Source organism: Nuphar pumila, chromosome 4 (genome assembly GCF_984573655.1).
Source record: "Nuphar pumila chromosome 4, dmNupPumi1.hap1.1, whole genome shotgun sequence".
NCBI lineage: Eukaryota > Viridiplantae > Streptophyta > Magnoliopsida > Nymphaeales > Nymphaeaceae > Nuphar > Nuphar pumila.
Window position 1 is genome coordinate 8,918,172 of NC_143252.1, and position 25,857 is coordinate 8,944,028.

At 38.6% G+C, this 25,857-nt stretch overlaps 1 protein-coding gene across 2 annotated transcripts; it reads left to right on the plus strand.

Annotated features, from left to right (window-relative positions):
* The first annotated feature begins 1,651 nt into the window (after window positions 1-1,651).
* LOC149839283 (double-stranded RNA-binding protein 2-like) lies at window positions 1,652-24,323 on the plus strand. Of its 2 annotated transcripts, XM_090004066.1 has the most exons (5): window positions 1,652-1,733; window positions 2,764-2,864; window positions 3,359-3,606; window positions 15,605-15,824; window positions 22,759-24,323. In XM_090004066.1, the coding sequence occupies exons 3-5, from the start codon at window positions 3,361-3,363 to the stop codon at window positions 24,114-24,116; spliced, it is 1,824 nt and encodes a 607-aa protein (XP_089860192.1). In that variant the 5' UTR covers window positions 1,652-1,733; window positions 2,764-2,864; window positions 3,359-3,360; the 3' UTR covers window positions 24,117-24,323. The 2 variants fall into 2 exon arrangements, with proteins under 2 accessions (XP_089860192.1, XP_089860193.1); XM_090004067.1 differs by lacking the exon at window positions 2,764-2,864 and having other exon boundaries at window positions 1,661-1,733.
* Window positions 24,324-25,857: the final 1,534 nt, after the last annotated feature.

Genomic DNA, 25,857 nt, shown 5'->3' on the forward strand with positions numbered 1-25,857 from the left:
GGAATTAGATTATAATTTTACTTAGACGCTAATAAAAAACTAGTACCTGCAAAGCCGACCTCATGTAGTTGATGGGGATGGTAGTAGATCGGGGCAGGGGCGGAGGACAAGGTCTCCACCTCCGTCCCGTCTCAAAATTCTGCCATCCATCCTCACACTAGTTTTTTATTTTAACCTCCATCCCTGCCTCCATCTCCGGTCCAAACGGGAAAAGGCGGGACACGACTTCGTTTTCTCTCAATCTACTATCATCCCAAAAGACAATTTTAGCATTTTACTAACCGGAATCGAAGACAGGGCAGGAGAAGGTGTAAGTCCATCCCTGCCTCCATCCTTTCATGTCCTCCATCCCTGGTCCAAACGGGGCAATGCAGGGTGAGGCCCCATTTTTCCCTGCCATCCCTAGTAGTTGGGATAAAGCTAATGACAAGAATTTAATTCCACTAAAATTCCTTGAAAAAGTTAAGCAATGAACTAGATTAATCTAGTTGAGGCCAAATGCAATAAGTGACATATGGAGCCAAACTTATTTATTTATAAGGGATGGGTCAAGGAGTTTGTTATATATTTTTTTAAAGGCAATATGGGGTTAGGCAAACCTTACTAATTATACAACTTTACCAGTGGGTTTTGAACATGCAATGTCCCAACACAAGGTGACGTGCACTAGCTGCTCTTATCAGACAAGCGAAGCCTCAGTTGGTTGAGTTTGTTAATTATTGGTGTTTTGTTCGTACACATTTTCTCCAAAATGGCAAAAAATTTTGTGGTTTTATGATTTTGAAGAAACTTGCTTGGAAAGTGAGCTTCTACAAACTTGTGAGAATTTAAATTTTTTTCATAAATCTCACATTTTTTTTGGCAAAATCTTGACAATAAGAAATAAATTAAAATTTTAAAAATATTAATAAAAAATATTTAAAAATAAAAACACAAAGCCTTTTCGCGATAAATAACCATTTAAAACATAAATATCATGTTTAAAGGTATTTATGTTTTTCATAAATCTCTCGATATTTTGAAAAATCTATCGAGAAATTGCCATTTTAAACTTCCAAGCAATTTCTCGCGATATTTGTGACTGGTTTTGAGTCGCTTAGTAACTATGGGCTGATAATAAAATTGGTACTTTCTTCTAAATTCAAATGCAGAAACTCAACAATTGGATCATGAAGAGCTTTGTCAAAGCCTAGTGAATGACATTGTTCATTGGGATATCATGGGTTGAGATTCAAAACAAACCTGTTTATATCCACACACTAGAACCACGGACCAAACGACCCATATAAGAAAGTAAATGTCTAGAAGGATCTAGCACGTTGCTTCAAACTAGATCATTGGTCATCCTTGCAACAAACGTCGCGAACTCTAATGAGGACCATTTCGTCGACATAGGTGCGAGCGACCCAAGCCCATGGTGTGGTTGGGGCTTGGCATATAAGGGTCCAAACCCGGTTCCTTATCCTGACCCGAAACACCAAAATGCTCTTGCAGTCTGGACAAGTTGCCATATTGGGATATCAAAGGAAGACAAGGGCAAGAATGGGAACCACAGAACAGTAATATCTGAAGATTCTGAGGGCATCATGGTAATTGAGACCGGATAAAATTGACAGCCGAAAAACTTCCACTGTTTCTGCTCTTCCATCGTCTGCGTGGACGCGGAGCAACGTGTTTCTCCGGCGAGATTCGGCCGATTTCCGGCGTTCTATCGGAATTTTCCGGCCTAATCGGTGGGTTTTCCGAACACCCTATGAAACTAGGGTTTCTTCTTCTCTCCTTCTCTCACTCTTTGTGCAGAGAGGAAACCATGGTTAGGGTTACTAAAATGTACTCCTTTTAATGCCGATTTTTTTTTTCACTTTTTTTTGGCGATGATTTTAGGTTCAATCGTTTCTTTTTTGTACGCAAGTGTCTATATTTGTTTAATGTTTTTGTTGATTTTTTGGGTTTTTTTTTATGGTGGTTTTGCCCTAATTGATTGATTGGGTGTTGGAATATGATTTCTTTCTTAAAATTAGGGTCTTCATATCGATGAAAATGGATTTTGGATTGAGGTTAGTGAGACGAAAGTGTGAGCGTCTTTCCCCCTTTTTTTATAACAAATTTCGATTCTTTCGTCTTGCATTTTCTTATGTCGATTCCGTATTATGGTGTCATTGATGAATTGGGGTGGTAGAACAAAATGTAGAGGTCGAATTGCGGTTTTGTAGTTTGTTTGTAAGGCGCTTCCTTTTCCATATTCGGTTTGGTTCGTAGTGAATTTGGTGAGCTTGTGCATTTCTGGAGAATTTGTATCTGCCACGTTATTGGTTAAAGCTCCCGTGAAATTTTAGGGTGTTGGAGGGGTTTCCGTACTGAAAATGAGAACATTTGTGGAGTTCAGATTGAAATTGCTTGTTAGTTCGAAGAATTTGGAAGTGTTCCGTGATAGTTGCATCTGTTTGGCTTGTTAAATGGCGGGATTTGTCGTCATTTTTTAACTATGCCCAAGGAGGTGTTCGCTGTTGCTTGCTTTGTGAAGTTTTTCTTTTGACACGAGAATGGTTGCTGTTGGATTGTAACTAGGGGAAGGCTTACTCATTGTTTTCTTAGTATAGGGTGCGAGACTTTCAGCATTGCTTCATTCGTCATAGTTGTTTTAAGTGTAGACTTGTTTCATTTTAGGCTATTTGCTAGTGGTTTTGCAAGTTTGAATTGAATTTTGTGAACTTGTGGCAGTACGTTAGATATTTTTTGATGTGAGGTGTCCTTGTGATGCAGGAATTTCTCCAGCCTCTGGATTCTTAATAATATATTTATTTGGAGAGTTAACGATTCGAGTCATTTATTCTTCAACTAGTTATTGAATTTCCAGTATATAGGTAGGTGCTCCAACAAATTTTTTTTGGCTTTACTTGTTTGGAGAAAATGCTGGTACTGCTATTTGCATTATTGATGAGTTATTATTCAGTGCTATTTACGAAATGCTTTACCTTAACTTCATGCTTTTTCTTTTTCATTACTGCTCTTTGAAAAGAAAATCTCAAAAGCTGGGAATTTTTTCTGATGGAAGATTATATTTTTCCATTTAGGATGGTGCTTATTGCAACAAGTGATGGTTATTTACCATTTCTGGATTTTGAGGAGGGAATTTCTACAAAATTATTTTTATTACATAAGATGGGCTATAATGTTACTAGAAAACTAGAGTGCTCAGTGCGGCTAGAATGTGAAAGATTCAGGATCATTTTCTTTCTTATATGTGGAGAAGTAACCATGCTTTTACTTTTCATGCCTTTTCTTGTGTTTTTTTAATTTATGCTCTTTTTACCCATTATTTTCTCCCATTCTTTTATCAATGGAATGCTTTCTGCAGGCATGTATAAAAACCAGTTGCAGGAGTTAGCTCAGAGAAGTTGTTTCAATCTACCATCTTATTCTTGTATCCGAGAAGGACCAGATCATGCACCTCGGTTCAAAGCTACTGTTAACTTTAGTGGTGAGATCTTTGAAAGTCCTACCTTTTGCACTACTCTGAGACAAGCTGAGCATGCTGCTGCTGAGGTGGCACTCAGCACTCTTTCAAGGACGGGACCTTCTAGATCACTAGCTGCTAGAGTTTTGGTATGTCTTTTTTCCCCGGTCCATTTACTACATCTCCATGCTCTTGATCAATGTTGTGTACTATTTATCTTAGATTGTTGCAAGTAAAAAATGCTAGTGTTTCTTGGATGTGAAGATTCTGAAATGACCAGGAAAAACTTTGCCTGATCTTGATAGACTTTATGAATTGCATAGGAAAAGCTAATTTCATACCCAGATATTTTAATTTTTTAATATCTATGGGGTTCTAGTAGAATTTATCAGCTGTCTGTGAAAGCCCAACCTAAGACACTTGATTTGGGCTGGACATTCCATTTATTCTTTAGTAAACAATGAATCAACATGTCCCCAAGGGGGGTTTGGCGTAGTGGGGATGGGGCCTTGGCTGCTAGATGGTCTGTCAAGGTTTGATTCCCATGGGCATCACCTCTCTGCGCAAGACAATGCGTAGCATAGGCCCCAGGGACAGGGGTCATAGCCTCGGAGTTTTACGCAGCCAGCACGACGACCGTAGGTATGGCAGGCTGAGCCAGCGCGACCAGGTCTTCGTGCCGGGTGCCATTTCTTTGGGTTATAAATAAAAAAAAAATTAATGAATGAACATGGGGTAGTATTTACCAAATACTGCACAATATGTACATCGAAACAAGACGAAGACAAAAATGATAAGGAATTATTGTTAATGCCATTATATAGTCAAAATAACATCTATGACAAGAAAAAATGTGGTTTGAGATACTTCATTCTGAATTTGCTGAATTGAGCAAGTTGGAATCTGCATAAGTTTGTAAATAATCTATTCTTAAAAAACAGATTGATTTAAGCTTATAAAAACTAAAGGGAAGTGTCACAAGTGAAGGTTGATAGTTGTGCATATGTAATAATTTGGCGAGCAATAATGTAATTGGAAGTTGGAAAATGGTATAGATTATTGTGCTAACATCCTTTGCTTTAGGTTCCAAGAATAAGTGGTCCAAGGGAACAGTTGAGAGTGAGGGATAAAAATAGATCTTTAAGGCCACGTTTGGAAGCAAGAAAAAACCTCATAAGAATTTTTTTCCTATGAAAACTTTTCTAAATGAAAATTTTCCACTTGTTTGTGTGTAATAAGAAAATTAGGATTGGAAACTCTCCCTCTATTGAAGGAAGATAGGGAGAAGGGGGTCAATCAGACCCCCTTTCAGAGAGAGAGAGAGAGAGAGAGAGAGAGAGAGAGAGGTGCACTGAAGGAAGATGAAGATGGAGGAAGGCAGCATAGTGGTAGTCGATAGAATGAAATTTTTGAAAGTGCGGCGTTGCTCTAATGCAAAAAAACTTTTGATATGAAAAATTCCTCTACCCTCCGAAGTGGAGGAATTTTTTCTATAAAAAATTTGAGTTTTTAGAAAAACTTTTCTTTCAGAAAATTTCTCTTGTTTGGAATGGATGGAAAAGTTGTCACTTTTTCTTTTCCACTTGCATTTTTCCTACCATTTTCTCGCTTCCAATTGTGACGTTGGCTTGCCTTGAATCACTAGTGGGGAGCATGGTGATAGGTCCCCTCTTCTTCCTTTTCTGCATTCTGGCCTGGTGGTCATAACCATCAAGAACCATAAGCTATGGAGGAGGGAGGAGGCTAATCATTAAGGAGGAGCGGAAGTTCATTAGGGACATTTATGAGGCTCTTAGCATCAACCTCGTCACCTTTGAGATCGAGAAGCCCCTTCTGAGGCTCACCTTTAGAGACCTGGTTGACGCTGCAATAACTTCAAGCATGATAGTATCATCGCAAGCAATAAGTTCATCCACATGAATGGCTAGAGTTGACGTGAATTAACTACAGAGATAGAGACCATCAACATGATCAAGCACTCGATTATGGTCTCCATCGTGGGCTACTGCAAGGTAAGGGTCCAGGAAAGATAGGTTTCGTGTTTGCCAGTACATGAAACATGGGAGCTTGGACCATGTCCTCCATAATCGTAAGAGCAGAATCAAGCTCGACTGGCTAGGGGAAGGTCGTCGCCTTAGCTGAAGGGGGGCTCACCTTCCTCCATCATAGCTGCTTCCCCATCATCATCCACAGAGACATGAAGTCAAGCAACAAGATGTTCTGAGAACCCTAGGGTAAGGTGGTTAAACTTTGAGATGAAAAGGCTGCTGAGTGCCACCAACACCCACTTGAGCACTACAGAGCTTCCGAACTTCTAGTGAAGCACCAAGGGCAACATGTAAACCTTTTTGGTGGTGTTGCTAGAGTTGCTCAGAAGGAGGGAACCAACAAATAGGGATGACAGTGGACCAGGGTGGGTGCGGGGGACAAGTTCTGCACTCCCACCCCTCTCAAAAATTTGCCCTCCATCCCCGTGGTGGGGTGAATTTTGGACCTCCACCCCCGCCCCATGGGTAAAATCCCCATCACCGCCCCTAGCCTTGTCTCTGCCCTTGAAGTCCATCACTCATCAATATATTCTTAAACACTGAAAAGCCATGCATGTGAGCGAGCCCCGTGGTAGACACTTGCATTTCTAGTCTTCACAATTGCTATTGGCTAAGAACATAGGCTTATATATATGTATATATATAAGGAATCTAAATGTTATTTTATAAAATATTAAGGGTATATTAGTAACTTTAATAACGGGAATGGGGGCGGGTTGGGTTTTGATTTTCATCCTCCATCCCTGGTCCATTCTCCATTTCATTCCCTCCATCCCTGCCCCAAATGGAGTGGGTTTGGATCTATGTCACAGGGACTCGGCAAACCGGGTGCCGCACCCACGTCGATGCGACGCGGGTGCGGCACCCGGTGTAGTCAACCTGACCCTGGGTGCGTTGACCGCACCCAGGGTCATTTGTGTCCAATTTATATATTTTTTTTTCTTCTAAGGGGCGCTGCCCCCCAGCGACCCCCGCCCGCTGAATGCACAGCGGGACCCGTGCCGGGGGGGGAGCCCCCGGACCCCCCTTTCTGCAAGGGCAAAAACTCTGAATCAAACTCCACAACTCATCAGCTCGACCCCTCTCCTACACAAAGAGGGCGCAGGAAGGGGGCTCAACCCCTCCCCTGCACAAATTATATATATATATATATATATATATATATATATATATATATATATATATATATATATATATTTTGCCGCACCCCCGCACCCATGTGACATAGGTTTGGATGGATCCCTGTTTCCCCCCGGACCACTGCCATCCCTACCGACAGACTTGTTGGATTTTGGTTGCAACCTAATGGGGTGGATGAAGTTGAAGCAGCATGCCAAGCTCAAGAACGAGATTTTTAACCTGACATTGAGGGCAAAGGGCTGGGTTGGAGCTGCTGCAGCATCTCAGGATCTCTTTCTAGCGCCTCTATGGTCGACCATGGAGGAGGCCAACCATACTGCAAGTTGTGGCTATTTTCAAGTAGCCTCAAGGAGGCATCCATGCTCAAGCAGTAGAAGGCGTAAACAACGAATGTGTGGGGGACTTTAGGGCAGAAGGGCAGTAAGATCATAGAGAGAGAGAGAGGTATGTTGATTGTCACTTTTCTTTTTTCTTGTTTTTACGTTTGGGTGTTATCGGCAGTATGCAACCGGTAGAATGGTGGGTACTGCCCATCTTGAGGATCAGTGAGATGGGTAGTGGTGAGCAGCAATGCTGCAGGCCCAGCCTGTAGCTTTGATGTATAAAATGTTCACTATAGCTTCACTTCTCAATTGGGTTCTCACCTTTTGATGCAGCGAGAGAGGGGATTAAGGTTGAACGGTCGTTGGTGCAAAGGAGGAACTGAGCACTGTGCTGCTAACGAGTGTTGTCGTAGGATGTGTCTTCAAGGCACCGACGACAACAAGTAATGACGCAGAAACACGACTTCTCCAGTCGTGGGATACACAGTTAATATGAAATGAAAAGTCTCTGTGGGATACACAGACTGCTTTATGCTTTATGCTTTATTTCATTAACTAATGAATTGACAACTGAAGGCAATAACAAAAAGGAGAAAACAGAAACAACAAAGACGTAATGACAAAAAGAATAAATGTAAAGGGAAAATCTGCAGGAAGGAAATGACCTCAAACCAAGAAGGGGAAAACAAGTAATAGGCAAAGGGGAAAACTGTTGGAAGTTTCAACGTTCTCTGCCTTTCTCACGAAACCCTAGGCAACTTATTTAAAGGGCTTCAGTTTGGATCCGGGTCTCGGGTCCGGACCCGGACCCGAAACAATGCCTGGGTGTTGTTGGGTCAGTGATGCCTGGGCCTGCTCTGCATCATTCTCCCCGGGTTGGGAAGAAGTCGGCTCCGACGACTTGTTGTCATCAGTTTGGCCAAGTTTTGGGCATGAACATTTAAAAAAATACATTCCGCCTAAGATAATGTAGCGCTCAACAATATTCTTTGCAACTTGTAAGTGATCGAAACTCCTTCCCATAATCGCCACAAGGTATGTAAAGAGATCTACTAGCTGCAGTGCCATTAAAGTCGCTTGAATCACTGTGGCTCCCCATAGTTGCATATTGTCCTCCAGAAAAAAAAAATTCATCAGCTGATTCACCCCATAACTTATGAAAAAACTTAGCCAGCCCATTTGCAAATGGATTGATTCTATCACCAAGATGTTCAACGATCAAAGATACCAAGTTTGAAACTACCACCTTCAATTCAAACATTTGCACCGCTCCAAACAACTTGAAACACAGACTCCAACACATTTGACAACAACCAGAAGGACCTAGTTCGTAATAGTTATCATCATCAATAAGGGAATACAACGACCAAATTGTTGCAAGTTCAACTGCTAGATCGTTATCCTGGAGCAAGATAATCAAAGCATACCACACTGGTTTCCTTAAGCCGCCTTTGATCTCTGAAACCCATTTTCCAAAAATCCATGCAACTTTTCGATGTATAATTCGCTGATTAGAATGGTTATTTGAGAGTTCAAGAGACAAAGCCCCTTCATACCAAGTCTTGAAGCTGTGATATTTTGACAGTTCGTGATATGTATGCCCAGCAGAACCATAGGCAGCTTCCTTGAGAAACAAGGCAGTCGGTATTTCAGGTTCTATTGCTGAGAATCCAATCATTGCTGCGTGGATCCTCTGATTCGTCTGGAGCGGAGGAGGCAAATCGGAGTGGGGAGGGAGAGCCGAATTCGGACCTTTGTCTTGTACAGGCTGAACGTACATCGACTGAGGATGCATCGGCTGATCTGGGTCGACTGTCGCACCTTCAATGAGGACGACAGTATCGTCGGCCACTCCCGAACCCCTTTGACGTGTAGTCACCGTGTACGGCTCCATCCGCGACTCGATGACCGCGATCCGAGTTTCGACCCCATCGAGTCGTTTCGACATGCTGACCACGTTCCGGCTGACACGTAGCAGATCTTTGTTCATTTGGGTCATCATCTCCATCATACGTGACATTTGATCTTTCCTACCGGCGTCCTCCTGCTCCTTTTCGGTTACCGGATCGTTCCTCACATTTGGCAGCATGCTGCCAGCGACGGAGGATACCCGGTGCTCTGATACCATTTTGATGCAGCGAGAGAGGGGATTAAGGTTGAACGGTCGTTGGTGCAAAGGAGGAACTGAGCACTGTGCTGCTAACGAGTGTTGTCGTAGGATGTGTCTTCAAGGCACCGACGGCAACAAGTAATGACGCAGAAACACGACTTCTCCAGTCGTGGGATACACAGTTAATATGAAATGAAAAGTCTCTGTGGGATACACAGACTGCTTTATGCTTTATTTCATTAACTAATGAATTGACAACGGAAGGCAATAACAAAAAAGGGGAAAACAGAAACAACAAAGACGTAATGACAAAAAGAATAAATGTAAAGGGAAAATCTGCAGGAAGGAAATGACCTCAAACCAAGAAGGGGAAAACAAGTAATAGGCAAAGGGGAAAACTGCTGGAAGTTTCAACATTCTCTGCCTTTCTCACAAAACCCTAGGCAACTTATTTAAAGGGCTTCAGTTTGGATCTGGGTCTCGGGTCCGGACCCGGACCCGAAACAATGCCTGGGTGTTGTTGGGTCAGTGATGCCTGGGCCTGCTCTGCATCACCTTTTCATCAAATAAAGGTAGTAATCCGAAAATAAATTTCTCTGTCCAAAAATCATTATTTGGTTCAGAGAGTTGGTATAATTTAGACAACCGATTTAAGTGGTACGTGAGTTGAGTTTAGAATGTCGTGAGACAGTTTGGTTCCTATCTACCGTTGGTGTTAAAGGGAACTGCTAGGCGACAACCCTAGTACAAGAGGATGGGTTGGGCCAACCTATAGTGTATTGGTTGTTATGCCAATAGCAGTGCCATGTAGCTAAGTTGGGATGGTGGAACTGCTGCGCCGTGGGAAATCCTACTCTAACAAGTTCTCGTACGAGGTTCTTGAACAAAACTTCGATAGGCGAGAGGTGTACGCACTGTGAGGTGTTCAACAATCTCGTACTAAACGAAATTGGATCTTCCAACCTTCCTTGCAGATGCCCGCATGCAATTGCGGTCAGTCGTGCTACCTCTGTCGAGCTTCTCTTTGTTCCTAAAGATTGGTTGGATCTCGAAGACGGCATTTTGCTGCCAACCCTAGCTGCATAAGTAAGGTAAGGCGGCCTTGAAGATGGCAGCTTTGGTCATGCACGGAGGGCCAGCGAGGGAGAAAGTTTTTCTCAACTCTTTGCTAAATGAAAGAATTAACGAGACATGAAATAAAATGCGTGAGAAAGAGGTTAACATTCTTCTTCATACAAAGAAGATGTTAGGTGTTTTAGTTTTGACCAATGAGGTTTTCAATCAAGTTTGGGCCGTCCACTCTGACTGCATTCCTTCCCTTAATCTACTGTTTTCCTATTTGCAACACGATGAAAATAATGAATGGGTGGGCAGTGTGTTGAACGAACTTCTATGGAATGACCCCCTTGCCCTGGAAAACAAAATCTTTTCCTTGGTAAAACTTGAAATATGCGGTATCTGGAAAGGGTGTATTTCTGCCCTTCTCCCGCTCTTGCTCATCGAAATGACAGATTGCAAGTCAGTGTCGAGAGGGTTACAAACATTGTAACAAATATTCTTGAACTTAATCATGTCAAGTTTAACAAGCAATACCTGCACAACCTATTAAATGAATTAATCATCCGCAGGGAGTTTTTAGTTTTTGGTGTCTTTGTACCCTCTCTATTTTATGTTTGTTTTCCTACTGAATGTAGGTGGATATTGGGATAATTTTGTTCCTCTATTGGGTGTCTGTATAACCTTGAGCTTTACAAGCATGGTATCGGAGCTATATATATCAGTCATAGATATTGGCGATATTTTCAAAATATCATGATATTATCACTATAAATTCAGCAAACGATAATATAGGTAAAATATCGTGATTTTAAAAAAATATTGCCAATTTGATAATATCGCGATATTATCAATTAGTTTTACTGTTTTTATTTATTTTTTACATTTTAAATATGTTTTCTTCTGTCTTTTGCATTTTTTACTTATTCCTTATAGTTATATAATTTATGTATTTTTTGTCTAAACATGATTTTTTTACTTATTTTTGTTATATTTTATATTTTTGAGCCCAAGATTTTTATATATGTATATATATATATATATATAGAGAGAGAGAGAGAGAGAGAGAGGGAGAGAGAGAGAGAGAGAGAGAGAGGCCATCCCAGACCCCTTTAGAAAACTTGGTTGCATGTCTTTTTTTGCTTAATCCAAACCTTTATATGTGATTTATATAGTTTATTTAGTAGAAATCATGTAATTGATTAAGCATTTTCATGTTTAGATGTGTTTTATAAAGCACTAAAGTTTAACGATTCATATTACACCAAAAACTTAATTGAATAAAATTAGGGATTTTTGTTAAATCGATTCAATCCAAAGAGGGGCTAGGACAGTTTGGGACATAAATGGTATGGGAACTACTCATCTCTCTCCACATATATATATATATATATATATTAGGGCAACTAGAATATGTGAAACATGAGTATGAGCCGAGATGTAATCTAGATGCTTGATTTTATAGAAACCGACTCCTAGATCATCCAATTATGATGCATAAAAAGGATATTTTAAGGCTTGAAAATCAATGGCTCAGAATTTTCATAAATATTCAAGCATCCAAAAATTACATTTTTTTATTGAAAATACATGATCCAACAGTTGATTCCTAGCAAATGGACCATGCCGAATACATCTGCAGGGTTGGATTTGCAAAAAGTGTCCAAAATGCCTAGTTCACATATTTCCAGTTAACATATAACAGTGGCCATATATATATATATATATATATATAAGTCACACAGACTCGGCTATAAGGTCAACGCACCCGCGTCGACATGCCCCGACACGGGTGCGGCTTCAGACATCGGGTGGACACGGTCAACGCACCGGGGCCGAGTCCGTCCACATTTTGGACTCGGTCAACTTTGACCGAGTCTATTTTTATCCATTTTAGGGCAAAAGACGTATAAAAACAAAAAAAAAATTGATCTTTTTATATATTTAAAATATATATATATATAGCCGTGTCCCCTAATGGGTACAACTTTGACCGAGTCTTATTATTGTTATATATATATTTAAAAATATATATACATATATATATAGTCGTGTCCCCGTGTCCAAAATTTTTGAAATTGCTCTGCACCCGTGTTGTACCTGCACCCATGTGACATATATATATATATATATATATATATATATATATATATATATATCCCTCACTTCAAGCACCCTTGCACATAGCGGTGCCCCTCACCCTCTTTTGAAAAGCATGTGCTTGCAAGATACTGGTACACACCCATCCATGTGACATAAGCTTGTAGTGATTTTTTCATTGGAAATTCTTTTTGTGTATCATAGTCATGAAATATTGTGATATTTTTAATTTATCACATTTTTAAAGCCTTTTATTCAGAAAACTATAAATATGATAGATTGAAAAACTCTACTAATTAATAATATTTAAACATGGAAAATACAAAGTAATTGAATTTCTTGGACAGTATTATGTTAGTATGGCCATATCAATGTGATAGAGTTTAAAAATGTGATAAATTCAAAATTGTGAAATTTGTTGACTTATATATATATATATATAGCATTAATATTTGGTGCTATTGAAGGCACAAAGCTATTGAACTGGAAATCTTAGGTCAAGCTTTATTGACTCAATTTGACTACATGGATGTGTTCAGCATGATTTGTTTGCTAAAGATCAAACCTTGGATCGTGTTATTTCGATCTAAAAATATAATTTTTTAATCATGAAATTTTAGTGCACTGTGGGTCATTGATTTTTTAAGCCCTTAAAAAAAGGGCTTACATGTCACTGTCACATGATTCAAAATCATATCCATAAGGACTCAACTACAAAAGAAATAAAAAACATATGAAAAGAATGTGATTGATGCTCAAAAGTTACATGCCTTCAATAGCACCAAATAGTAAGTTATTAACCCATATATGAGTGTGTGCTAACAAATCTATTCTTTTATAAAAAATTTATTATTCTTTTATTTTTATTTTTGAACACAGATATTTTCCTATGACCTTAGTTGTCAAAAGCGCTAGTCGAACTGGGCGGAAAACCCCTAAAGGGACTAGTCGGGGCCTAGGCGGGGACAAAAAAAATAAAACATCAAGAAAAACAAAAATATTACTATAAATGGTTAAATTTATTGACAAACATACGATTGTAAATATGGATGGAGTGTGTAATTCAGTGTAACATGTAAAATTCATGAAATTGCATAATATTGAACATACACCAAAACATGGGATTATCCTGCCCCTATTTTGTTAGGTCACTGTTAGGGCCCTAAAAAATCATAGTTTTTAGATGTTTTATGCTCGATTTGAACCATTAGATGTGTTTATGATTGTTTCTGAATAGAAAACATGTAATTGATTAAACATGTTTATGCTCAGATGTGTATTTTAAAGAGGTAAAAAAAAACATCGGTTCATATCATACTAAAATTGCATGATAAAATGTTCACATTTTTACTTCAAATCAATTTGAAACAAAGCTTGTTTCTCAATAAAATAAGTATTGATAAACATATTGGTTCAAATTGAGCATAAAATACGTAAAACTTTGATATTTGGAGGGTCTTAACGATGATGTAAAGAAAAAGGGGACATGATGAACCCCGTTCTCATATATATATATATATATATAAAACTGAAGAAACAAATTTTATATATGTGTGTGTGTCAAAAACACATGCATACATATAAACAACAAAAATAAAAAAGAAGGAAAAAATAAAAAAGGGAGAAAAAGGAAGAAAAAAAAGGAAGAGAGTGGAGGGGCGAGAGAAGGAAGAAAAAAAAATTAAGAAGGAATAAAAAGACAAAGAAAAAGAAAAAAAAGGGAAAAGAAGAAGAGAAGGCAAAGGGGTGAAAGAATGAGGGAGAAGAAGAAGAGAAGAAAAAAAGGAAAAATAAAAATCAAAAGAAGAAGAAAATAAAAAGAACAAAAAAGAAAGCTTTTGGGGGCGGGAGGAAGAAGAAAACAAAAGAAAGGAAGAAGACAAAAAAATAAAAAAAATGATGACCATGTCCTTGCAGCTTAGGCCGGGACAGCCCAGGCGCAGCCTAGGTGGAAAAACAGGGCCCTACCACTAGGGGTGTCAACGGGTTGGTTTGGTTCAGACCCAAGTGGAACCAGACTTGGATCAGATTTTCGGGTATGGTATCGGATCCGAACTCGGGTCAAATCGGGTCTACTATAAGAGAAACCATACCTGAACCCGATAAGAACTACATGAAGCAGACCTGGACCATACCTTGTAAAATAATAATTTTTTAATCATTTTTACATTGAAAATTTGCGGGTCTTAATCGGAACTAGGGTTGGGTTGGGTCTGGTATAAAATTTCACAAACTATACTTGAGTCCATGTATTAATCGGACCTCCGGTTCCGGACCCGGGTGTTAATCGGGTCTTCTTATTTGTCACCATACCATGACCCTATAAGGTTTGGTCCGGGTCGGGTCCACATAAACCGGACCCGTTGACACCCCTACCTACCACCTAGACCCATAAGCCTAGGTGGTGGCCATGTGCCTAGCCTGCCTAGGCGGCTCCTTGTTGCTGCCTAGGTGCCACCTTTGACAACTAAGCCTATGACTTATAGAAAATCCTATATTATCCTGAGAAGTTGCCTCTCCATGATAGTGCCAAGACTGATGTTGATGGCTATGATATTTATGCATGCAATATATATATGTAATATGTAGGTATTGTAGACGTGTGCGCTCAGATTCATACACACACTGAGATTGACAAATCTTGTGTGATGAAATTTAATTGGAAGATGACAGTTGTAGCTGTTGTGCCCCATGTGTTTTAACTGTTGAGTCAGTAATTTAATGTCACGTGGCCCTTGGAAGTGACAAAATTATTTGGTTAATTGGACTATCATTTAACCTACTTTCTGCTTCAGAGGATAAATAAATAAGTGAAATAGTTACTTAAATAATTGAAACTTGAAAAGTTAGTGCCTAAAAGAGAACATCATTATGTTGCAAGTTTTTTGTATTGCAGATTGGATCCACTTCCTCTTTCCTCAGATGACATTATGTTTTAAATGATGAAGATATCCTTAATGGAGATTCAATTCATAATAATGGGCATTCTGGGGGTATTTTGGTGCTGATGCATTTTGAACCAGCTGGTTGAACCTACTACTGAGAAAATTGCATAGGTCCTGTATTGCTAATGCTTCTTTCTTTTTCTTAGTTGAATAGTGGCTATGTGGATATCTATACTGAGGATTGATGTTAATTTTTTTCATTGTATTGAACTGATCATTTTGCCATCATTTGGGCAAATTGGCAGGCTTGCCTCATCCTTTCCTAACTCTAATTATTTTGATTATATCCGTTGACATATTACTTAGTTTTGAATCTTGGTCACTGCATTTATGAATCGTTTGTGTGACTGTTAGACCACTTGTTTCTCAATGAGTTTGTGATAGTTTTGCTGCTAATTATTTTGATCTAGCTGTTCAATTTGTAGGATGAGACTGGAGTATACAAGAATTTGCTCCAAGAAACAGCGCACAGAGCTGGTCTAAATTTGCCAGTTTATACCACTGTGCGATCTGGACCAGGCCACATGCCAGTCTTCTCCTGCACAGTTGAGCTTGCTGGAATGAGCTTTACAGGAGACCCTGCCAAGACTAAGAAGCAAGCTCAAAAGAATGCTGCAATGGCTTTTTGGTCAGCACTTAAACAATGTAAGCAATCTCTATTTCTTATATTATACTGAAAGTTGTAATTATTCCAAATTCTCTGCTAAAATTTTCCGAGGTCTTAACTTCCTAAGCCTGGGAAACTGATATTTGTTTTAGATTGTTAATTCTGGAAGCAATTTAGCGGTAGTGAAATTGGTTTCTCTGAAGTTTAAACAGGCAGCCTATTTTATTAGAAGTCAGTTCCATGATGGAAAGGGCTGTTAAAATGTAAATACATTGTATATATATGTATGTTTATACATATGCAATACTATGCACGTATGCATACATATACGTATATATATGTGTATATATATTCTATTTTTCCTTTTCTTTTTTCTTTTCTTTTTTGTATTTAATCTAGTCAACCAAATGTGTTGGGAAGCTCCAAAAAAATTTGGAAAGCTTGCTTCCCCATTAATAGAAAGCTTGCTTCACTTTTTTTTTATTTTTTTCTTGTTTTTCTTTATTTTTTCCCTTTTTTGCTTTTCCTTGCTTCCTAGGTCGCTTACGGTTCACTTCTATTTTCGCTTTCAAGACGATTCCTGATTCGTTTCTAAGTCGTCCCGCGCTTCCTGCTTCTTAAAATTTTGGAAGTGCTTCGCTTCTCGCTCCCCCCGACTGACAACTCTAGGTTGACCAAGGTCTAATGGCTAGTATTTTTAGCCCAGAGTTGCCAGTCGGGGAAGCGGAGGTGAGAAGCGATTCAGGAAGCAGAAGCGGGAAGCGAGACACTTCCAAAATTTTAGGAAGCGCGGGACGATTTAGAAGCAAACCAGGAATCATCTCGGAAGCGAGAAGAGAAGCGGACCAGAAGTGAGGGGGAAGTGAAAACAGAAAAAAAAAGAAAAACAAGAAGGAAAAAAGAAGGGGAAGCAAACTTTCCAAAATTTTTGGTGCTTTCCAGCACGTTTTGAAAGTGCCTCCGAAACGTGCTTCGGGGAAGATGCTTTCAGTAACCCTGTTCTAGCCGTTAGACTAGATCTAATGACTAGAGAGCCTCTCTCTTGTCCATTATTTCTCTCTCCTCTCCCTCTTTGTGTATATAAGTAGGGGATCTCCCTATTATTTGGTATGCTTTTTGCATACTTGATATTAACAAAATATAAATTTGTTATATTGTGAGAGCCTTTTTTGTGTGTGCCCTTTGTGGGTTTTATGAGTGTGTCCTTTGTGCTTTACTTGTGTGCTTGTCCATTTTGTATCTATTGGTGGACATTCTTGTTCATAGTTAAAGGATCTCATTTCCTTACATGGTATCATAGCCATAGTGATCTTGATCGTTGGTGATTAACAACTACATGCTCATGTGTTCGTGTTTGTGTATCTCTCTTTGAAGATTAACTTGACTCTTTGTTTCGGTGCTCGTGGATCGCTTCTCAAAGTGTTCATGGTGGGGTGTTCGTGGTGCTCAAAGTGTTTGTGGTGCTCAAGTGGCCATGCTCATTCTCTCTCTTATCTTTCTTTCTATCTCACTCTCCTATATTCTTTTTTGTAATCATGGATGATAAGGAAAAGGTCACCATCATGCCCATCAAACTTAACAATACTAATTATGTGATGTGGTCTTCTATTATGAAATCTCACATTTGGGGCAAGGGGTTGTGGGGGTTAGTTGATGGATTCGATCCAGAACCTAAGTTAATTCACACCAAAGTAGAAAATGGAAAGAAAGTTTCTCTTTTGGATGGAGAAAGAACCAAAGTTATATCCGGACATGAAAAAAATGAAAAGAGTGGAGAATGAGACATTGCCAAGATAATGTCTTGGTTCATTAATAGTGTTGATATTAAAAAATCTCTAGTCTTGCAAAATTTGAGCATGCTAGCAATGCTTGGGAATCCCTCAAAAATATGTATTCCCTTAAGGATATTGCATGTGTGTGCAATTTACAAGACAAAGTTCAGACCATGACCTAAGAAGACAAAAGCATTAGGGAATACTATAATGAGTTATCCGAAACTTTGGGAAGAGTTGGCTCTCCTTGAACCAAAGACATTGAGCTCTGACAAAAACAAATTGATATGGAGCATTTTTACCAATTTGTAAATGTGCTAAGGCTTGAATTTGAATCCACTAAATCGACTCTTTTACATAGAGGAAACCCCCCCTATATTGTTGATACTATAGAAGAACTAAGCATAGGGGATAATAGGTTGGAGAAACATTCACTCAAGAATGATGAAGAATTTGTTTTAGCCGTATCTAGGTCGGGTAGCTACACTCGCACATACAAACCACCTCATTGGTGATAAGGCAATGAGTATGACAACAAAAGAAAAATTATTTGTCATTATTGCCATGATCCGGGATATATTAAACCTATGTGTCTTAAGCTAAGAAGAAGGGAGAATTATATGGAAAAGAAAGTGCCTACGGTTGAATCACCTCAAGAGAATAAGGACATTAACAACTCTCAAGACTCATCCATTGGAATAGCCAAGTCCTTGTCTTAGAAGTTCTCTAGCCTCTTTTTAGAGGGTCTTCTTCTTCAACTGTAGCCGTAGTCTCATCCTACTTCAGCCCCAGTAAGTTTTCTTGGCTTCTTGATTCCGGTGCATCGTTTGACATGACCCCAAATTTTAATATTTTATCCGAACAATGAACTAACTCAAGTGTGCCTAATATTTTTACTGTTGATGGTACATCCCTTGAAATCAAAGGAATAAGAAATCTTGAAAAAACCTTTCAAAACTCTAAAAGGATTTCAATTCCAAAAATTTGATATATTCCTAAGCTATATTTAAATCTCTTATCTGTTTCACAAATGCCGGATGCTGAGATGCGTATACTTAGATGGATGTGTGAAAATACAATAAAGATAAGATTCGGAACGAGGAGATACGTAAGAAGGTAAGCGTTGCACCCATTGAAAATAAGATGAGAGAGAATCGTTTACGGTGGTTTGGACATATTCGGCGTAGGCCTAATGATGCTCCAGTTAGAAGGATGGAGAAATGGGAAAATATATTAGTTAAAAGAGATCGGGGTAGGCCTAGGAAGACTTGGATGGAGATGATAGGAAATGATATGAATGCTTTTAACCTCACCGAGGACATGGCATTGGATAGAAATGATTGGAGGAGAAGGATTCATGTGGAAGACCCAGAATGATTTTCTTTTTTGGTTCATATCGCCGACCCCAATTGTTTTGGGATGAAGGCGTAGTTGTTGTTGTTTGTTGTATCTGTTTCACAAATGTCGGACATGGTTGTAATATCTTCTTCTTATCGAATGGTTGTTGGGTGCAGGATCGCTAATTAGAGAAGCTGATTGGGAAAGACCATAGAGAATAAGGCCTCTACTACATGAACTTTTTGGAGATGCCCAAGAATACATTTTGTTGTAATGTCTAAAAATTATATTTAGTCTTAAAAGATTAGGACATCCAAATGTATCCAAAGTTTCATATTTTTCAAAATTGATTTTTTTTTGTAACATTGATAATTTTACTTGTAATTATTGTATTCTTGGTAAGATGAAAAAATTACCTTTTTATGAAAGAACTTTTGTCTCTACTAGACCACTTGAGTGAGTTCATTCTGATGTTTGGGATCTGATACCAATTATGTCAAAAGGTGGATATACATATTATGTGATTTTTGTTGATGACTTTTTTAGATATACTTGGATCTACTTCCTTGAACATAAATCTAAAGTTTTCTTACATTTTCAAAACTTTCATAATTTAGTCAAAAATAGGTTTGACAAAAACATTTCTATTTTTTGTACTGATTCAAGGGGAAAATTTTTATAAAAGGAATTTACATAATATCTTAACCTATATATGGTATTATACATCAAAGATCTTGCTCATACACACCACAACAAAATGAATTAGCTGAAAAAACATAGGCATATTATAGAAACTGCAAGAACTTATTGCCATTCTTAAGGTTTTTTGGGGTGAAGTTGTTTTAACCCTTGTGCATCTTATAAACAGAATGGCATCTTCATTTTTACAAAATCTCTCTCTTGTTGATTTTTTTTATATTCTTGATTATTTTAGTTTGAGAATTTTTTATTGCAAATGTTTTATTTTTACCCATAAAAATAATAAGTTCTCGCCTAGAGCCATTCCTTGTATTTTTTTGGATATATTGATAACCAAAAAGGTTATAGGTGTTATGACCCTAAAACTGAAAAATTATTTGTTTCAAGAAATATGACGTTCTTAGAATTTTTTTTATGGTGAAAAATATAAGAAAGTAACTTCAAAGCAAGGTGTTGATGATTGTGATTGTGAGTTTGATCTTGATAATAATAATGAAGTTGTAAAAGATGTGATTAGTGAAGAGCAATCTCATGCTGACAAAAATTACTTGTAGTATTCTTGACGTAGTGTCCCTAAACCGTTATGTGCACTTGAGAAATATTTTGATATAAAAAACCAACATGAAGTGCAATCAAGAAAATCATTTAGAGCCTCAAGGATACCAAAAAAAATTGCCTATGAGTCTATGACTCTTTTTCATCCTGTTAATTTATTCTTATGTAGATCCCTCGACCTATGCTCAAGCCAAAGAACTTTTTGAGTGATAAGAAGCCATGAAGGTAGAGTTAGAAGCATTAGAGGAATCAAACATTTGGACACTTCAAGACATTCCACAGGTCAAGAAACCTATAGGTTGTATACCATGTCACACAGACTCTTCTAACAGGGCACCGCACCCGCACCCAAAGTGGGTGCGACACTTGGCCACAACTTTCTTTATGTTAGGTGAAGTCAACCACACTGAGGTTCATTTCTATCCAAAAGTAGATTCAGTTAACCCTAATAAAGTCAATTTTTATCTATATTATATTATATAAATACATAAATGCACACAAATACACATAGTGCTAACTTAAAACTGTTAAAAATTATATATAATGCTCCCCGCACCCCCACACCCAAGTTTTTTTAAAGTATCGCATCACTGCATCCGCACCCACACCTATGTGACATAGGTTGTATATGAGTATATAAGGTACAAACCAAGATTGATGGGACCTTAAAAACGTATAAAGCTAGATTAGTTGTCAAAGGATATTCCCAAGAATATGGTATAGATTATAAGAAAACTTTTGCTTTCATTGCTAGGATGACCACTATTAGGACATTAGTAGTAGTAACCAGAGTTACCGGAAGCGCCCCTATAGTAGGGGAAGCGTGCTTCCCCGATACGTGCTTCGGAAGCGCGAAATATCGCGCTTCCGAAATGCGTGGGGAAGCATCCCCTTTTTTTGGGAAGCGCGCTTCCCCTCGCTTCCCCCATGCTTCCCTCTTTTTTCCATTTTATTTTTTATTTTTTTTTCTTTTTTCGCTTCCCCCTCGCTTCCTAGGTCGCTTCCGATTCGCTTCCTAGGTCGCTTCCGAGATGGTTCGTGACTCGCTTCTAAGTAGTCCCACGCTTCCCGCTTCCTAAATTTTTGAAAGTGCCTCGCTTCCCGCTCCGGCTTCCTCAACTGACAACCATGGTAGTAACACCTACTAGAAGCTAGGTTATATATCTGATGAATGTCAATGATGCTTTCCTTAATGAAAGTTTAGTTGAAGCATACATGGACTCACCTCCTGGGGCACTCTCTTACCTTTCCATTACTAGACCTGATATAGCACACGTTGTATACATAACAAATCAGTTTCACGTTCCAACTTCTGTTTACATGGGAGCCGTGCTATAAATTATTAGATACATTAACACTTCTATCTCTAGAGGCCTTTTTTTGTCTTTTTCATCTACATTAGCTGAATACTGGGTCATGGCTACCTCTATGAAAGTGGTCTGGCTAAGTTGTTTGCTAGCAGATATGGAAATTCAATTAAACACAAGCCTCAAAAATGTGTTGTGACAATAAAAGTGTGATATGCATTGCCAACATCCATACTTTTCACGAGCACATCAAACGTATCGAGATGGATTGTCGCTTTGTACGAGAAGAGTATCTACATGACAATATTAATCTTCCCCATGTTACATCAAAGTACCAACTAACAAATTTTTTTTTACCAAACCTCTCTCAGCTCTTAGGTTTCACTTTCTTTTAAGCAAACTTTCGATCATTATAGTATAAGTTTGAGGGAGAGTATTAAAATGTAAATACATTATATATATATATATATGTATATTTATATATGTGCAATACTATATACTTACATATACATATATATTCTATTTTTCCTTTTTCTTTTTGTATTTAATCTAGTCAACCAAGGTTGACCAAGGTCTAACCGATAAAAATCTAGTTGTTAGATGTAGTCTAACGGATAGCGATGCCTCTTTCCGTTAGATCTAGTCTACCAGATAGAGATGCCTATCTCTTGCCCATTATTTCTCTCTTCTCTCCCTCTTTGTGTATATAAATAGGGGGATCTCTCCCCATTGCTTGTTATGTTTTTTGCATGATTTTAATAAGATATAAATTTGTTATATTGTGGGAGCCTTATTTGTGTGTGCCCTTAGTGGGTTTTGTGAGTGTGCCCTTTGTGGTCTCAAGGCTAAAAATCTAGCCATCAGATCTAGTCTAACTGATAGAGATGCCTCTCTCTTGCCCATTATTTCTCTCTCTTCTCTCCCTCTTTGTGTATATAAATAGGGGATTTCTCCCCACTGTTTGATATATTTTTTGCATACTTGATATTAATAAAATAATAATTTGTTATATCGTGGGAGCCTTCTTTGAGTGTGCCCTTTGTGGTTCACTTTTATGCTTGTTCATTTTGTATCTATTGGAGGACATTCTTGTTCGTAATTGAAGACTCATTTCCTTAAAGGGCAAAAACTTTTTTTTTCAAATGCCTTTTTTTCCAGTTTTCTGTTTCCTAAAAAAGCAGTAAATACTATGCGAGCTTTCCAAGAACTGTTTTACTTAGTCTGGTGAAAGCTGCTGATTTGTTCTCATGGTGAATATATTAGTTTTGTGGTTTTAATTTATTTTATTTTATTGCTTGTAGTGCCACATGCGGGTTCTTCTTCCTCATCATCGTCTTCGTTATCTCCATCATTGGAGTCTGAATCCAGTGAGGAACAAGAACAGGTGACGATTGCTCGTGTATTAGCTAGTTTGCAACCCCCAGATGGAAACAAACATCCATCACAACATGACACGCAGCGTGGAAGAAGGAAACCCATGTCTGGTCCAAGAGATAAGAATCTGTCTGGCTCTGTATCCTTTTATCCCCTGCCCTATCAAAGATGGTCTTATACCAACTTCTCTCCAGAAGTTGCTATGTTCCAAATGTGGCAACAGCAGCAGCAGCAGCAAATTCGCCTATTAGCCCTTCCAGGACCACCTCCGGTTCCAAGTCCTAGGATCATACAGTCTATGTTCCCTTCAAATGATTTACAATTTTTCTCTTCAATTGAACAAGAACCAGGGCCTTGTGCACCTTGTTCCCCTTTTTATTCCTCTAGCGTACCCATTCCTGTTCATGTCAGAAACAGGCCTCGAGTTACAATACGGGAGATACCTGATGAAAACCAGATGGAAGATAAGCAATGGCTTCATGGTGGTTCTTCAGAGAAGGAAACAGTTTCAAGTGGGCCGAATATGGATTTCAGTTCGAGGGCCCCAAAGTTCCATGCATTCAATGTAAACCGGTCTCATGTTTCAAATGATTCTCATATAGAGCCAAAAACTCTGGAAACAGAAGCTGAGACTCATAAGGATGGTGGTTCAGATATGGAATCTGGGGTTGCCAGCTTAAGGTCAGGAACATTAGGTTCATGCCCATCTTCCATGCACAGTAACTCTTTCCCTAAGGAATTGCACATTCATTCAAAAAGTCGGGAAATTCAAAGAGAGATGAGTCGAAAGGAGCAGTTCGATTGGGCACATGGTAGTTCAACAGATTCTTCGGTTGTTCTGCAAGATACAGAGAGTGTATGTAGGGGTCCTGGGTTTAGAACAAGAAATTTGGGCCCAAGGCATATTCCAACACATAGTCCACACTTGTATAACTCAATACCATCTAATCTTGGACCTTGCCAGCCAGTGCAGGTGGGTTCTTTAGCAGGGATCAGAGGTTTCAGACGCCCTTATGCAATGGCTGCTCCTGTGACAATAAGATCAGCCATTCCAGTATGTTCATCGAAGCCCAGGGCAGAAGGTCTAGGTAATCAAGTTCCTTCTGTTAATTTCATGTCCCCAGCTGTTCAGATCCGATCTGTGACACCAGTTTGTTCAGCACCACCTGTCAATATGTTGAGAAAGTTAAACGATGAACAACTGTTATCTTCCGGTGGAAAAAAAACTGCTGAGCCAGAGAGCATCTCAGCAGTAAATTCTGAGCTTGGTAAGCTTCAGATATAATCAATATTAAACTCTGTATCAGTTCTTTTTATTGTTTTCTTTATAGCATTTATCTTCATTTCTCTGCTATTCCACATATTCATCTTTTTGTGTCTTGTTGGTTTGTAGTCATTGCCCGTTCAGACTCTAGTTGCCAAATTCTTTCCACTTAGTAGCATCTTGAAGCCTTACCCTTTAGTTTGTGCCATACTCAATGTTGTCAGTATTGTTGCGAATTGGCCGATTCATATCATATTGGCCAGAAAACGGTATGAAACCAAGCTGATTCAGCTTATTTTTAAAAATGATTTAATGTTTTTTTAATGTTATTTTATTTTTTGTGACGTGTCATCTTCTGGTTAGAAATTGGCAGATTCAGTTCAGAATTGGAAACATAGGCCATACTAGGTTCTTAGGCTGACCTAGGGATCTTTTGAGGTTTTCCAATTCTTTATTCGTTTTTGTATTTTCCCCCCTCTCTCTCTCTATATATATATATAATGTCTCTGGTACATATATGCATACGGTATCAAGGGCAATGTCTTATTGCTCATGTTTTCTCAAGTGAATTTAACTTTATAGATATGGCTTATTAGTCTGTTTGGTGGGAATCATCTTTTAAATCACTGAAATCTGGTAAGAGTACAGGTGTTTTTGGTGATTCAAAAATCAACGATCGTAAATGAGCCAAAAAATTGATCACTTAAAAGCGGTACTTTTTTGTGTAAAAAACATGATCCAAGGGTCGTTCTGAAACAAATTGACTATGCTGAACACATCTGGAGAGTCAGATTGAGTGAAAACAGCTTGAACCTGTGAGTTTTGACACACACACACACACACACACACACACACACACACATATATATATATATATATATATATATATATATATATATATATAGAGAGAGAGAGAGAGAGAGAGATGTGCAAGTTCCAGACCATTTATCTCCCAAACTGTCCCAAGCCCCTTTAAAAAACTTATTTGCGTGTTTAATGCTTAATCCCTGTAGATGTGTTTATCATTGCTTATTTACTACGAATCATGCTTTGGATTGATTAAGTTTAACAAAAATTCTTGATTGAAGTCACATCTATGCAATTAGATTTAGTAAAAATTACATGTAAATATATTTTTTAAAAGGGTCTGGGAGATTAATGGTCTGGAACTTACACATTTCTCTCAAGATATAAATATATTTTTTAAAGGGGTCTGGGAGATTAATTGTCTGGAACTTACACATTTCTCTCTCTCAAGATATATTTATGGGTCAGTCAAGTAAGAGCGTAAAAACCCTCTCTGTAAATGCGGTAGTCTTTCTAGCTTCCATTGGCTTGGGTGGGACCAGCTATGATGTGCTTTTCCTGAAGGGAGTGCCCTCAACATTTCTGTGGTTAGCATTGCTGTCTTTCTTTTGTTGGTAAGGCATATCAGTATCACAGAGTCATGTTGTTAAGAGGACTTTTCTGCTCAGTTGGAGCAGCGCCTGCTCTGGTGGTGGTGGTGGTTGAGCTCTTCTCATTGGTGGGACCCACTTTATTGAGAATGATTATGGAATTCATTCCTCTTTTGTCGGTTAGTTCCATGTTGGTTTAGTTAGTCTAGGAACATTGTTGGTATTGTAAGAATCTCTTTTATAGGAAATAAGTCAGGTAAAACAGGCAAATCTGACCAAAGAGCCTCTAGTTGGTTTTGATTCAAGCGTCTGTTATGGTAGCACGATGGAAGTCATTTTCGGGGTGAGTGCTGAAAGAGTGCGGT

Coding starts and splice junctions, on each gene's coding strand:
- LOC149839283 (XM_090004066.1), top strand. CDS start 3,361: ATGTATAAAAACCAGTTGCAGGAGTTAGCTCAGAGAAGTTGTTTCAAT. Junction 3,607..15,604: donor CACTAGCTGCTAGAGTTTTG/GTATGTCTTTTT, acceptor TTCAATTTGTAG/GATGAGACTGGAGTATACAA. Junction 15,825..22,758: donor TTGGTCAGCACTTAAACAAT/GTAAGCAATCTC, acceptor TATTGCTTGTAG/TGCCACATGCGGGTTCTTCT.